The 16092-nt window shown below is 34.1% G+C and overlaps 1 protein-coding gene across 4 annotated transcripts in view; it reads left to right on the top strand.

Annotated features, from left to right (window-relative positions):
* LOC136032331 (carbohydrate sulfotransferase 11-like) overlaps window positions 1-12482 on the top strand; it is a 38430-nt gene extending 25948 nt beyond the window's left edge. The window contains exons 3-5 of one of the 4 annotated variants that reach the window (XM_065712647.1): window positions 3301-3413; window positions 6244-6548; window positions 8229-12482. In XM_065712647.1, the coding sequence (XP_065568719.1) occupies window positions 6267-6548; window positions 8229-8900 (954 nt within the window). In that variant the 5' untranslated portion in view covers window positions 3301-3413; window positions 6244-6266 and the 3' untranslated portion in view covers window positions 8901-12482. Of the gene's footprint in view, window positions 1-3300; window positions 3414-6237; window positions 6549-8228 lie in introns of all 4 variants that reach the window. The other 3 variants (XM_065712646.1, XM_065712645.1, XM_065712644.1) reach the window with 3 other exon arrangements.
* The last annotated feature ends 3610 nt before the right edge of the window (window positions 12483-16092 follow it).

Below are 16092 nucleotides of genomic sequence, written 5' to 3' on the forward strand. Positions count from 1 at the left end.
CTTTCTGTTTACCTCTAGACGACTGGCCGAAAATGATAATCTCGACAATCTGTCATGCATCATCTGCACGACGTGCCATAGCCATATCAACATTTCTTTCATTATAGCCCTAGACAATGGGACTGAACCACATTTTTCGTACAGCTTACTGTTTGAAATACGATCAGTCAGCTGACTACCCAAATTAATCCGTAGACAATTTCCCTTGAAAACACCTAGCAAATCTTCATCCGCTTTTCGGAGCTCCCATTCTTCAGAGCCATATTTGACCACTGTCATCACTGTAGCTTCTAGTATTCTAATCTTTGTCTGCAGACTTATCTTCTTATTCTTCCAAACTTTTTTTTAACTGTGAAAAAACACTCTGAGCTTTGGCTATTCTACTTTTAACATCTTCATTGCTCCTACCGTTTTTATTAATAATACTCCCAAGGTAAGTGAAGCTGCCCACCTGATCAATCTTTTCGTTACCTAACGTCACCTATTCATTTTTACTTATTCCTAGCCTTAATAACTTAGTCTCCTTAAAATTCATTTTCAAACTTATTCTAGTACCTTGAACTCACAAAACCTCTAAAAGTTTATTCATTTTGCTCACACTTTCATCTATGATGCTTAAATCATCAGCATAATCTAAGTCCAGGAGAGTTTTTCCTTCCCGTTTGATTCCGTGGTCTCCCATTGTTTGTCCTGTGGTCCTTAAGACAAAGTCCATCAAAATGATCCATATAAAGGGGGATTGAACTCAACCCTGCTTCTACTGATTTAATACAAAGCTAGCTGCTAACCTCACTTCCTACCTTAACCACAGCAGTGCTATTCTCGCACATAAATCTAATCACTTTAATATATTTGTCTGGTATACAATACAAGGATAAGACCTTTGCTAAACCTCTTCTATTAATAAAATCGAACACTTGCTCATAATATATATAACTGAGGACTAAAAGTGTTTGACAACTCAGGAACTTCTCTATTATTAGCCAAAGAGTAAAATTTGGTTGGCACATCCTCTACCTTTTCTCAACCCGCACCGTCCTTTTCTTAAATCTTTGTTTACAACATCTCTCAGTCTAGAAAGTATCATATTACTAAGTAATTTGCTACCTAAATAATAGTTTGTACTTTACCTAAGAATAATAGTTTGCACTTTACTGAAAAAAATAAATTTTTAGTATATGTACTTTTATCAAACAGTTCGTGGTAACGAACTGTAGTAAGGAGCGACCTGGCTGAATAGTAAAACAAACTCTAAAAAACGGAATTTCGATGCTAAAAGATATATCAAAAGAATTGGATTTTTATACTGATATCAAATATATAAATTTTATCAAATTTAGTCTTTGTCATCAAAAGTTACGAGCCTGAGAAATTTTGCCTTATTTTGGAAAATAGGGGGAAACACCCTCTAAAAGTCATAGGATCGTAACAAAAATCACACCATCGCATTCAGCGTATCAGAGAACCCTATAGAAAAAATTTAGAGGTCCAATATATAAAATGTGGGATTTCGTATTTTTTGCCAGAAGACTAATCACGGGTGCGTGTTTATTTGGGTTTTTTTTTTTTCTTTTTCCCAGGGGTCATCGTATTGACCAGGTGGTCCTAGAGTGATGCAAGAGGGCTCATTCTAACGAAAATGAAAAGTTCTAGTGCCCTTTTTAAGTGACCAAAAAATTGGAGGGCACCTAGGCCCCCTCCCACGCTCATTTTTTCCCAAAGTCAACGGATCAAAATTTTGAGATAGCCATTTTGTTCCGCATAGTCGAAAACCATAATAACTATGTCTTTGGGGATGATTTACCCCCCCATTTACCCTGCAATTTACTAGCTTTGACCAATGTTTACATACAGTAATGGTTATTGGGAAGTGTACCGACGTTTTCGGGGGGATTTTTTTGTTTGGGTGTGGGGCTCAGGGGAGGGGGCTATATGGGAGTATCTTTCCTTGGAGGAATATTTCATGGGGGAAGAGAAATTCAATGAGAAGGGCGCAGGATTTTCTAGCATTACTATTAAAAAAAATGAAAATATAAACATGAAAAAAAAATTTTTAGTTGAAAGTAAGGAGAAGCATTAAAACTTAAAACGAATAGAGATTATTATGCATATGAGGGGTTCTAAAAATACTTTAGCATAAAGAGCGAGGTATTTAGAAGGAGATAAATACTTCGCTCTTTATGCTAAATTATTTTTAGTAATTTCAACTATTTATTCTACGGCCTTTCTGATTCAGGGGTCATTCTTAAAGAGTTGGGACAAAACTTAAGATTTAGTGTGAAGAGCGAGGTATTAACGAGGGGACAAACCCCCTCATATATATATAATCAAAAATATAAGAATATAAAGTTTGTTATGTAAGTTAATTCTGAAGTTACGTAAATTTCCACTAATAAATACGTTCATTAAAAATTAAAAGTTCTAGTTGCCTTTATAAGTAACCGAAAAATTGGAGGGCAACTAGGCCTCCTTCCCCACCCCTTATTTCCCAAAATCGTCTGATCAAAACTAAGAGAAAGCCATTTAGCCAAAAAAAGAATTAACATGCAAATTTCATTTTAATAATTTATGTACGAAGAGCCAAAATCAGACATGCATTAATTCAAAAACTTTCATAAATTAAATATAAAAAAAAGGTTTTTTGAAATGAAAGTAAGGAGTGGCATTAAAACTTAAAACGAACAGAAATTCCTCCTTATATGAAAGGGGCTTTTCCTCCTCGACACCCCGCTCCTTGCGCTAAAGTTTGATTCTTTCTCGCAACTCTACCTTTTAAAAGAATAAAAAACTTTAGCGTAAAGAGCGGGGTGTCGAGGAGGAAAAGCCCCTTTCATATAAGGAGTAATTTATTATATATATATATATATATATATATATATATATATATATATATATATATATATATATATATATATATATATATATATATATATATATATATATATATATATATATATATATATATATATATATATATATATATATATATATATATATATATATATATATATATATATATATATATATATATATATATATATATATATATATATATATATATATATATATATATATATATAACATTTTAATAATTTATGTACGGAGAGCCAAAAAAAAATTTTCTGCAGGGGGAATGGATTCCGACCGAGGGAATTTTTTGTATTAAAGTGAATGTGATTTCCATGTTTTTTTTCTGACTTTGCATTTGCAATAAAAATGGATTAATTAGGTAATTTATATAAATGTAGGTAAAGGACAACTTTCATTCAATCTGGGATTAAGTCTATTGTACCTTTCCAGGCCCTTTTTAGTTGCTCTCCCCCTCAACACTGATCAAAATTTTGAGAGAGCCATTTGGTTCAATTGGTGCCTCCAAGGACGAGATGACCACCATATACCCTGTGACAAGTCCTGTAAGTTATGCCAGTTTTCGGCTGTTTACGTCTAGGTTTTGCTAAAAGAAAAGGGGGCATGTTTAATCCTGCGTCAAACAGTTCGTGGTAACGAACTGTAGTAAGGAGCGACCCGGCTCAATAGTAAACGAAACTCTAAAAAAGGGAATATCGATGCTAAAAGATATATAAAAAGAATCGGATTTTTATACTGATATCAAATATATAAGTTTTTTTTAGTCTTTGTCATCAAAAGTTACGAGCCTTAGAAAATTTGCCTTATTTTAGAAAATAGGGGAAAACATCCCCTAAAGTTCGTTGAATCGTAACGAAAATCACACCATCGCATTCAGCGTATCAGAGAACCCTAAAGAAAAAAATTCAAGGTCCAATCTACAAAAATGTGGGATTTCGTATTTTTTGCCAGAAAACAAAATCACGGGTGCGTGTTTATTTGTTTATTTGTTTTTTTCTTTTTCCCAGGGGTCATCGTATCAACCAAGTGATCCTAGAGTTTGGCAAGAGGGCTCATTCTAACGGAAATGAAAAGTCCTAGTGCCCTTTTTAAGTGACCGAAAAAATTGGAGGGCACCTAGGCCCCCTCCCACGCTCATTTTCCCCCAAAGTCAACGGATCAAAATTTTCAGATAGCCATTTTGTTCTGCATAGTCCAAAACCATGATAACTATGTCTTTGGGGACGTCTTATCACCCACAGTACCTGGGGGACGGGCTGCAATTTACTAACTTTGACCAATGTTTACATACAGTAATGGTTATTGGAAAGTGTACTAACGTTTTCAGGTTTTTTTTTTGTTTGGGTGTGGGGTTCAGGGGAGGGAGCTATATGGGAGGATCTTTCCTTGGAGGAATATTTCATGGGGGAAGAGAAATTCAATGAAAAGGGTGCAGGATTTTCTAGCATTACTATTAAAAAAAAACAATGAAAATATAAACATGAAAAAGTTTTTTCAATTGAAAGTAAGGAGAAGCATTAAAACGTAAAACGAACAGAGATTATTACGAATATGAGGGGTTCTAAAATACTTTAGCATAAAGAGCGAGGTATTTAGAAGGAGATAAATACTTCGCTCTTTATGCTTAATTATTTTTAGTAATTTCAACTATTTATTCTACGGCCTTTCTGATTCAGGGGTCATTCTTAAAGAATTGGGACAAAACTTAAGATTTAGTGTGAAGAGCGAGGTATTAACAAGGGGACAAACCCCCTCATATATATAATCAAAAATATAAAAATATAAAAGCTTGTTACGTAAGTTAATTCTTAAGTTACCTATATTTTTTACTAATAAAAACGTTCGTTAAAAATTAAAAGTTCTAGTTGTCTTTATAAGTAAACGAAAAATTTGGGGGCAACTAGGCCTCCTTCCCCACCCCTTATTTCTCAAAATCGTCTGATCAAAACTAAGAGAAAGCCATTTAGCCAAAAAAAGAATTAATAAAAAATTCCATTTTAATAATTTATGCACGGAGAGCCAAAATCAGACATGCATTAATTCAAAAACTCTCAGAAATTAAATAAAAAAAACAAGTTTTTTGAAATAAAAGTAAGGAGCGACATTAAAACTTAAAACGAACGGAAATTACTCCTTATATGAAAGGGACTTTTCCTTCTCGACACCCCGCTCCTTGCGCTAAAGTTTGATTCTTTCTCGCAACTCTACTTTTTAAAACAATAAAAAACTTTAGCGTAAAGAGCGGGTTTTCGAGGAGGAAAAGCCCCGTTCATATAAGGAGTAATTTCTCTTCGTTTTAAGTTTTAATGTCGCTCCTTACTTTCATTTCAAAAAACTTGTTTTTTTTTATTTAATTTCGAAAAAGAATAAAAATGTGAAAGTAAAACTTTGAGGGAATGTTGAGCTAAATCAAGGGACACTATGTACATCCAGGATAAAAAAAAGTGGGCATATGCAATATCTCAGGAATGGAAGGCTACTCAGTTGAAAATTCCAGTGAATGTTGATGGATTCATGAACTAAACCATAAGACGCAATATAAACCCAGAGGTCAATAGGGCGCATCTTCAAAATGTCGAGAACAGATAAGGGCATCGATTTGAAACTTACAGGAAGTTTTGAGGGGCATGGTGAATCAGGAGTGGCCAAGGGTATTTAGTTGGAACTTTCCGGGAATGTCCGAGGAGGATGTAGAACAAAGCCAAAAGACTCTGTGCGTCCAGGATGCTAAAGTGCTAATGCGAATGCTGAGGGGGTGTTGAATTAAGTCGAAACACCTGGATGCGGACTTAAAACTTCAAGACCTTCAAATTCAAAATGAACAGAAAATCACTACAAACAGAAGAAAGGCTAACGTCCCCTAGACCTTCTGAAGGTGAGAGCGTCGTTTCTGTCGTGAAAACTAACTACGTCTAATTTTTTTCTTTTGTATTATTAATAAATTCCAGAAACTTCCTGGAATAAATATCATTTATATCAAACAATCCATCCACTTTTATTAGTTTTTTTTTCAGTAATCCTGGTTGATATGCTGATTTCGTCTGTTTTTTCTTATAGTCAAAGAAACATGTATTGCTCGACATAAAAACTTTTTGCACTAATTTGATGATGATACTTTTGGAAGGTTTAGATGTGTTAGCTCCACTCCTCTACGTGGTGATTTTATTCGTTCATGTTTAACTTTATCTTTCATTGTAATTTCAGTTCACTTTGAGTTGGAATTATTAATTAATGAAGACCTCTGTTCATTTTAGCTTCAAAGTTTTATTTTACTTTATTTCTGCTCATCTTTTGTTTTTAATGCAGCTCTTTTACGTCTCTTCGAAAAACTTTTTTTTATCTAAAAACCTTTTAAAAATAAATTTTCAGTTACAGATGTGTCCTTGCATCGTTATAATATGGAAGCAAAGATTATTAAATATCGAAAGAGCGAACACAAGAATAGTGAGGAAAAAACAAGCAAAACATTAGAGTTTTTTGCCGAATCTACCCCTATACATACCGCCACCTTAAGCAAAGCAAGTCCACGTGCTGAGAGAGCTACAGCCGATCTCAAAAGAGTCAAAGACGTTTGTGAGAAGTATAAAGGCACTGAATATGATGAAGCTCCTGCTAATGTGGGACACTGGCATTCAAGCGTGGATGATGAGCACAAACTTATTTATTATTATATTCCAAAGGTAATTTAAGGCACCATTGTATCTCAAATCTTTTTGTGAAGTAACTGCTTTAAACCAACACTGTATTGTTTTCAGTAATGTTTTATTTAACTTGATTTTGCTTTCATAGGTACTATCAGTTTACTTTAAGTTTTATTTTACTTTTTGCTAACTTATTCGAAATAATTACTTTTTTTGCTTAGGTTAGGTTTTTTCAATCAATCAATCAATCTATTTATTCAACAAATAAATTTACAACAAAAACACTTCAACATAGACTCCCCGGTAAGGCTCTATGGCCAGGAAAAAACACAGGGGAGAAACAAAAATGAAACAAAAATAAACAAAAAAAAGAAGAGTATTTTGAGCGTAAAACCATTCAGAGGTTTAACAAAAAAAAAAGAGAAAAATGCCCTGAATTAGAGAAAACAAGTAGAAATGTTAACGAAAGACAAAAACATCCTTTACAATAAACATTTCTAACCCAGGCTAGGGTCACCCATACCCCCCCCCAAAAAAAAAAAAATATAAACATAAGATATCAGGACATTAAAATATTTATATCATTACATTAAAACGTTTAAAATATTATTTTTTTACGGAGATTTCCGATTGGAATGAGTATTAATATTAGAAATATAATTTAGTATCATTAAAAGATATGAAAGCAAGTTAAGGGGGATGTTGAACTAAATCAAAACGCTTCGATACAGACTTATTACTTCAAGACCTTCAAACCTAAACGAACCAAAATTACCACAATAATGGAATGAAACCCTAGTGATACCTAATTTAAAACTCCATTCTTTCTTTGCCCAGGAATTTGTCATCTAATGAAAGAATTTTTTTTTAATTGAACATATTCTTTTTACTTTATTTATTAGTTATTTCTTCAACATTGAAAATATTTGTAAAAGTTGGTCCTTAAAGTCAATTTTGGACCTTTAACCAGGTAAAGCTTTGATTCTAGGAGAAATAGAAAAAACGATTTATTCAGGTGATATATTTATGTAATTCAGATGAAGAATTAAAATAAATACAGGTTTATTATTTTGTAGCATATTTATCATTGAATTGTCGCAAAGTGATAGATAGATCAAATGTTGTTCAAATAAACTGACTTATGATATTCCCCTAAATTTATAGAAGTCTGAAAACTAATGTTTTACTGAAAACTGATCTTACTAGATGTGTTAAAAAATTATTTTCTGCCGGAAACTTATTTTCTCATCTTAATCGTGTTTTGTTGCGTCGATTTGTGTTTTCAGAAAAGTGCTAGCTTGTCCACCATTAACTTACACGATTTGCCCCATAAAACAAGCGGTTATTGAGTATTATATAATTACATATTAATATATCCGGCTAATTAGAGCAAAAGGAATTTATGGGTAACTACAATTTGGCTATTATATATTAAAAATGATTTCTTGGCTTCCCAATTTGAAGATGCATGCTGACTGTAAAATTCAAGGGAGACCACCTAAGCGCCAAAGTCTAATTATAAGTGAAAATATTATAAAGGAGCGGGGATATTGTAAAATTAATTTGTTCTTTCTACATTTTTGATTAGCATTTCCGAAATTTGCACGTTTTAAATTATACAAAATTGGAAATTAAGTTGAATAGTTATGCTAATATAAATTATTTATAACAATAGCAAATAAATTAACAGTGTAGTTAGTTACTTACAATTTTTTTTAGACTGGTTGCACACTTTGGAAGGCAATATTTGGTATTTTAACCAATCAATCAAATGAAACAGACGCAGCAAACATTACCCCTTACGACATTCATTTTAGAATGAGATACACCAACCTCTACGGGCTGACACCAGAAGAAAGAAATAGAAAACTGAGCTCCTACTTTGTATTTGTGGTGGTCCGTCATCCTTTTGAGCGTCTTGTTTCAGGTTATATGAATAAGTTAGGTGAACCAGGTGAACCGTATTTTCAAAATACGTATGGTGCTCCTATTATAGAAAAATACAGATTTGGTGCAACCCCTGAAGAGATTAAGAGCGGGAAACCAACTTTTTCTGAATTTATTAATTATCTTACAGATCCAGAAATGGTGAGAACATACAACATTGACAGCCATTGGGCGCAGTACTATAAACTAAGTCATCCTTGTTTTGTGAGGTTTGATTATATTGTTAGATTTGAGCATATGAAGGAAGACACACAGCATATATTAGAGTTAAGAAATTTAACTAAATTAGTTAAGTTTACCTATAAAGAGCCAAAGACTTCTAACGAAAAATTAAAAGAGTATATGCAGCAGCTGACAATTAACCAAATATATAAACTATATGAAGCATATAAATTTGATTTCGAACTGTTTGGTTATGATTTTGACATACGTAGTTACATTTAGAAGTTATTTATATTCATGGACTGGAAAACCCTGAGACATTCATTACATTTTTATACAACAGTAAATGGTAAAACTTTTTCAGTCATGACTGGCTTTGTTTTAGATCTTGTGGGTTTTCCAAATACCCACCCTCAAAAGCTTAAGGGTGAATGAGGGTAGTGTTCAGCTGTAGATTTATCCTGCAATGAGGTTTTGTTTGAAGTAGTAGTAACAGTGTTACTACTATTAAATGTCTTTTCATTTCTATTATTATAGTTGCTTTTACTGCATCTGTTATGTGACTCCTTAGCTGAAACTGATAAATTAAAAGAATTATATTTATTTTTTAAAATAAAATTCCTGAAGCTCTTGGGAATTTTTCAACAGAAACATTAGAAAAAGATACAGCAGTATAAATATAAATTGACTTTTAATTTACTGTAAATGAATTTTCGGTGGTTTTGATTCAAATGAAATCAGTGCCATCTATTTTTGTTTCAGACTACGGTTTTGAATGAACCAAAAGCTTTATTATTCCCAATGAATGGGTAGGAGGTAGTTACCTTCTGTGTTACGAAATGGACAGACGCTTTCAAGAAACTAAACTCTCATCAAACAGTTCGTGGTAACGAACTGTAGTAAGGAGCGACCTGGCTCAATAGTAGCCAAAACTCTAAAAAACGGAATTTTATTACAATAGTTACATCAAAAGAATCGCATTTTCATGCTGATTTTGAATATATATAAGTTTCATTAAGTTCAGACTTACCCAACAAAAGTTAGGATGCGAAAATTTGCCTTATTTTAGAAAGTAGAGGAAAACACCCCTAAAAGTCATAGAATCTTTACGAAAATCACAACATCAGATTTAAAATATGTTTAAGTTCCAAGCTCCTATCTACAAAAATGCGGAATTTTGTATTTTTTGCCAGAAGATAGATCACTGATGCGCGTTTATTTGTTTTGTTTTTTTTTTTTCCCCAGGGGTGATCGTATCGACCCAGAGGTCCTAGAATCTTGCGAGAGGGCTCATTCTAATGGAAATGAAGAGTTCCAGTGCCCTTTTTAAGTGACCAAAAAATTTGGAGGGGACCTAGGCCCCCTCCCACGCTAATTATTTTCCCAAAGTCACCAAACCAAAATTCTGAGATAGCCATGCTATTAAGCGTAGTCGAAAAACCTTATAACTATGTCTTTGGGGACGACTTACTCCCCCACAGTCTAGGTAACTTGTAACTTGTAGCCCCCACAGGGGCTACAAGTTACAAACTTTGACCAGTGCTTACATATAGTAATGGTTATTTGTAAGTGTACAGACGTTTTCAGGGGGATTTTTTGGTCTGGGGGTGGAGTCGAAAGAAGGGGATATGTTAGGGGAACTTTCCTTGGAGGAATTTATCATGGGAGAAGAAAATTTCCATGAAGGAAGCGCAGGATTTTCTAGCACTATTTAAAAAAGAAAAAGAAAAAATAAATATGAAAAGTTTTTTTCTACTGAAAGTGAGAAGGAGCATTAAAATTTAAAACGAGCAGAAATTATTGCGCATATGAGGGGCTTACCTCCTCGTAATACCTCGCTCTTCACGCTAAAGTATTTTTAGTAATAATGAATTAATTAGTAATTATCAAATATTTATTCTACGGCCTTTGTTATTCAAGGGTCATTCTTAAGGAATTGGGACAGAATTTAAGCTTTAGTGTAAAGAGTGAGGTATCGACGAGGGGTGAAGTCCCTCATATACGCAATAAAACATACGAATATAGAAGTTTGTTACGTAAGTTAATTCGTAAATTACGTATATATTTTACTAATGAAAATGCTCGTAAAAAAAATTAAAAGTTCTAGTTGCCTTTCTAAGTAACCAAAAATTGGAGGGTAACTAGGCTTCCTCCCTCTCTCCTTTTTTCTCAAAATCTTCCGATTAAAACTATGAGAAAGCCATTTAGCCAAAAAAATGATATGCAAATTTCGTTTTAATTATTTATGTGTAGAGAGCCAAGATCAAAACATGCATTAATAAAAAAACATCTAGAAATTAAATAAAAAAAAGTTTTTTTAAATGAAAGTAAGAAGCGACATCAAAACTTAAAACGGACAGAAATTAATCCGTATATGAAAGGGGCTTTCCTCCTCAACGGCCCGTTCTTTACGCTAATGTTTTTTACCGTTTTAAGAAGTAGAGTTAAGAGAAAAGCTTTCATTCTATATTAACAGACCCTGTTTTACGCTGAGCCATAGAGGTTGAGAAATTGTCTCAATTAGTTTAAATATTTCCAATACGTGGATTGTCCAGTAAGTTAGCATATAGATTTTATCTCAAGCTATCTTAGTTAGTTTGAGCAAGACTACTTGTTGACTTGACTAAACAAATTTTCTTTGTTGAGTACCCGTATTTTTCAAATTTTAAATATTTGCCAAAAGAAAAAAAAGTCAACTTATTGTTTGAATGTGTGGGATTTCGGAGCTTAAAAAAACTACGTTTGTTCAAGCCTATGGCTAAAATGTCGCCATCCGAAAAACGACGTATCGTATCTCCTACTTTTAGTTTTCCACATATTTTCGTTTGATGTCCAAAGGAGTCTATTTAATTTCTTATACATAAAAAGGAAATAAAAGATAAGGGCTTATTCTAGAGCATGTAAAGAACGGCTAGGATATTGGGATGAATCTTTGAAGAAATATTGAGAGGTATGCTGAACTCAATCAAAAGTAAAATGTGCATCCATTTTGTCAAAATAACGTTTTTTCCACACCACACCAAGCAAAGAGAGCAGAATGATATGTATTCAATAGTTGGTACTGCGCAACGCTGTATTGTTTACACTACATAGGTCGGATATTTAGAATAAAAAGTTGACACAGTAAGAAGCAACTGTGTTTGACTCTGCAAAAAGTAAATTTTGATTATCTCGGACGGCCCAAAATGCCCGTGGAATATTGAAAGCTTTATTGATTTTTGTACGTTATTTGTGCATTAAAGGAAATAGCAGTTATATCATCAATCTATAAAACGTGATAGCTCCTTTCCTGTTTAACAAAAGGCAGAAATTTAAAGAAGAAGAATCTGTCCATGCCAAACAACTGTATTTGCAGCTTCGGAGACCGTTTTCCCAGCCCAGTTAAACCTAAGAACTAACTAATCACTAATTATTGATAAAACTACGTTGAGGAATCCAATATCTTTTTTTTTAGAATAAATGTGCGAAGTATGTGCATGAAATGTAGATAGAATTTTTAGGAATGTCCATGGCTGAGAACTGAAATTGAAATCAATGTTTGATTTGCAGTATGATTTTGCTATTAGATTATAAAGTATATTACACACAGAAAAAACTTTCAGCTTAGCTAAAACCTTATGAAGAATGGAATAATGGGAGATCGAAATAATGAAGAATAATGAAGAATTATGAAGAGTGAAATAATGAAGAATGGGAATCAGGTAACAGAGTCTTTTCAGTATGACATTGCAAAAGATGTTTTCTTTCAGTTGCTGTTGCAGTATTGTCAAAATTTCATTTATTTTTAATATTAAGGGGAATGTAGAGCCAAATCAATACACACTGTATACATGCACGCAATCAAAAGGTCAAATTTTCAACATCTCTTCAGCTTAGAGTATTAAGTTAAAATTTCCAGGGCATATTGAGAGGGATTTTGAATTAACAAATAAGATTATATGTAAACTAATACTACTGTTACACTGCTACTACAGTTACTGCTACTGCGATTACTACTAGTACTATTACTGAAAATAAGGGTATTAAGGTGAAACTTTCAGAACATGTTCAGGGGGATGTTGAACTGATTAAAATGTACTATGTGCATGTTACTACTGCTAATGCTAGTAAACTTTCATGGCAAGTTGAAGGGGATCTCGAACTAACCAAAGACATTATATGTATGCTACTACCACTGTTACTATCAGATTTACTACTGCTACGGCTACTACTACTACCATTACTGAGGCTAAAGGTATTAAGGTAAAACTTTCAGGGCAAGTTGAGGGGGATGTTGAACTAATTAAAAGGCAATACGTGCATATTATCATATACTACTGCTACTATTAAGTATTTTCCAGGGAATGTTGAGGGAGATGCCGAAGACTAAGGGCATAAATTGGAAATCTTAGCGAACGCTGGGGAGAAGCCTCTACTAAATCAAAAAATACTATGGGGATACCGGTTATCAAATGGGTTCCAGTTCAAGTTCCTTTTATTATCAATATCCATCCATTTATAAACAAAAAATATCCCAAAGGGCTCAAAGGCCCGTTATTTTGTGAAAAAAACGAAACAAAACTTATATAACTATTAAACACATTCACAGCTAAAATATGTTTAGAGTCTACTCACCAATCCTCACCCGAGTACAACCGGTCTCCGCACCATCTGACACTCATAATCGAAAATCTGACACTCATAACACCCAAATCCAGATAATTAAATTCAATCTAAATAATTGATTAAATACATTAAATCTTGATAACTAAACCATATAAACAACTAATCAATATTATAATTTAATTTATTTTTTTTAATTAAAAAATTCTTCAACTGTTTTTTGAAGGAGCCTATGGTACGGGACCGTTGAATCCCAACAGGAATGGAATTCCAGGCACGTCCGACAGCAACTATTAGACCAAAGTCCAAGAGCACTGCAGGGGTGGATGGCACTAGCACATTATCCATGTTTCTAGTTTCATAAGGACTGACATTTCGAACAATTTCAAAAAGCCCGGAAAAACTTGATGGAAGGTCTCCACGGCAATACTGAAATGCAATGAAAAAAGGTGGAATGTATGAATATCTTTAATCTTCAGAAGTTCAACATAAATATGTGTGGGAGACTGAAAAACTTTTGCTGCTTTCAGTTGGAGAATCAGTTATGTAAAGGTGTAAGTACAGATGGAAATTTTGACATCCACACTGACGAGCAGTAGTATAAATAAGGGTAAATAAGAGAGAAGTATAATAGACGAAGGATAGAGAAAGGAAAGACTCGCTTCAGCTTCCGAATAATTCCAAGGCCTCAAGAAACCTTTAATCTCATTGACTCAATATGCCGTTTAAAAGATAGGTTTTCATCCAGAAGTATCCCAAGGAATCGAATAAACCGGTCAGCTGGGCGGGATATGGATCCCTTAGATGTTTTAAGCTCTGTCACTGTAGGGCAGCATTTGCCTATGTGGGAGAATATAAGAAGAAACGATTTTTTTTACATTCAAAGCTAACAAATTTGCATCAAACCAACGATATATGTTTTCTGTCATCAATTGTAGCTTGAGGATAAGAGACGATTCATCAGGTGCTATAGCTCCCAGGGTGGTGTCGTCGGCGAATGCAAAGAGTTCTTCATGTTGACCAGGCATATCCAAGGCTCCAACCACAGCATCTCCTTTCTGCCACAAATGACAACAGAAATCAGATCGTGGGCTGCTAAACAGTCGATAGAGGTCGTTGACATATATGAGGAAAAGGGATGGCCCAAGAAATGAACCTTGCGGCACTCCATATTCAACTTGAATATACTCATCAGAAGCTTCAACTGCAATGGATCGGCCAGTTAGGAATGAAGAAAACCAGGACAGAGCTTCTCCACGAACGCCTTGATGCGACAACTTACCAATAAGTATCTCGTGTGTGATGCTGTCAAAAGCTTTCCTCACATCAAGGAATATTGCCACAGAAATAAGGCCGAAGTCTAAAGACTGTCATACAAAATGAAGAAGCATATTACATACATGTTCTGTTGAGCACTTCTCCCGAAAACCAAATTGGTGCCGATGAAAAAACTTCTTCGCGTCTAGGAAACTCAGCAAACGCTTTAGCGTAGCCTTTTCGAATATTTTAGAAAAAACAGACAGAAGAGATATAGGCATATAGTTCCCCGGGTCCTCCCGGTAACCTCCTTTAATTAGTACTATCACTCGTGCCAACTTGAGACGCTGAGGCAATATTCAGAGCTTGAATTAACCAGTGGTGTAATAATTGAGGGAAGAATCTATTTAATTAATTCGGCAGGAATTTGGTCAAATCCAGATGAAGATTTTTCATTGACGAAATTATTATTATCTGTTCATGATCCGTAACTGACTCAAGAACCATTGAATTTGCACAAGAAGGACCGAGGAACTGCTTTCAAGATCTAGTACTTGAAAAAGGAACCACACCTAGTGCCGTTGTTTTCCCAACCTAAGCAAAAAATTTTGTCATCTGATGTCTGATGTCATCTTCATCCAAGAAAAGCTGATTCTGAACATTCAGTGATTTGGGGAGCTTTCTAGGTCATACTGATGGTTGCGTAACTTCCTTAATTACATCCCAAGTTTTCTCAATATTTTTGCCGCAATCCGCAAACCTTCGGGAAAAACATGTAATTATAGCTTTTTGAATCACAGTTTTAAGTATCTTCCAGTTTAGTTTAAAAGCCTCTAATTTAGCATCACTTGGTCTGTTCCTATACTCTTTCCAAGGGTTCTGTTTCCTCTTTATTGACTTCAGTCTTTCAGCTGTAGTCCATGGAGCTATGGGTGTTGATCTCTTAGAAAGACTTGGTTTAAGTGTTCGGCAATGGTGGATAAATTTCTCCTTTATTGTTTCATAAAAAAAATCAAATACCTTATTATCAAACAGTTCGTGGTAACGAACTGTAGTAAGGAGCGACCCGGCTCAATAGTAACCAAAACTCTAAAAAAAAAATGAATTTCGATATCAATAGCTACACCAAAAGAATGAAATTTTAATGCTGATTTTCAATATATAAGTTTCATCAAGTTTAGTCTTACCCATCAAAAGTTACGAGCCTGAGAAAATTTGCCTTATTTAGGAAAGTAGGTGGAAACACCCCCTAAAAGTCACAGGATCTTAACGAAAATGACACCATCAGTTTTAGCGTATCAGAGAATCCTACTGTAGAAGTTTCAAGCTCCTATCTACAAAAACGTGGAATTTTGTATTTTTTGCCAGAAGACAAATCACTGGTGCGTGTTTATTTGTTTTTTTTTTCTTTTCCCCAGGGGTCATCGTATCGACCAAGTGGTCCTAGAAGTCGCAAGAGGGCTCATTCTAACGGAAATGGAAAATTCTAGTGCCCTTTTTAAGAGACAAAAAAAATTGGAGGGCATCTAGGCCCCCTCCCACGCTCATTTTTCCCAAAGTCAACGGATCAAAGTTTTGAGATAGCCATTTTGTTCAGCATAGTCAAAAACCATAA

The sequence above is a fragment of the Artemia franciscana genome, chromosome 10 (genome assembly GCF_032884065.1).
Source record: "Artemia franciscana chromosome 10, ASM3288406v1, whole genome shotgun sequence".
Classification (NCBI taxonomy): domain Eukaryota; kingdom Metazoa; phylum Arthropoda; class Branchiopoda; order Anostraca; family Artemiidae; genus Artemia; species Artemia franciscana.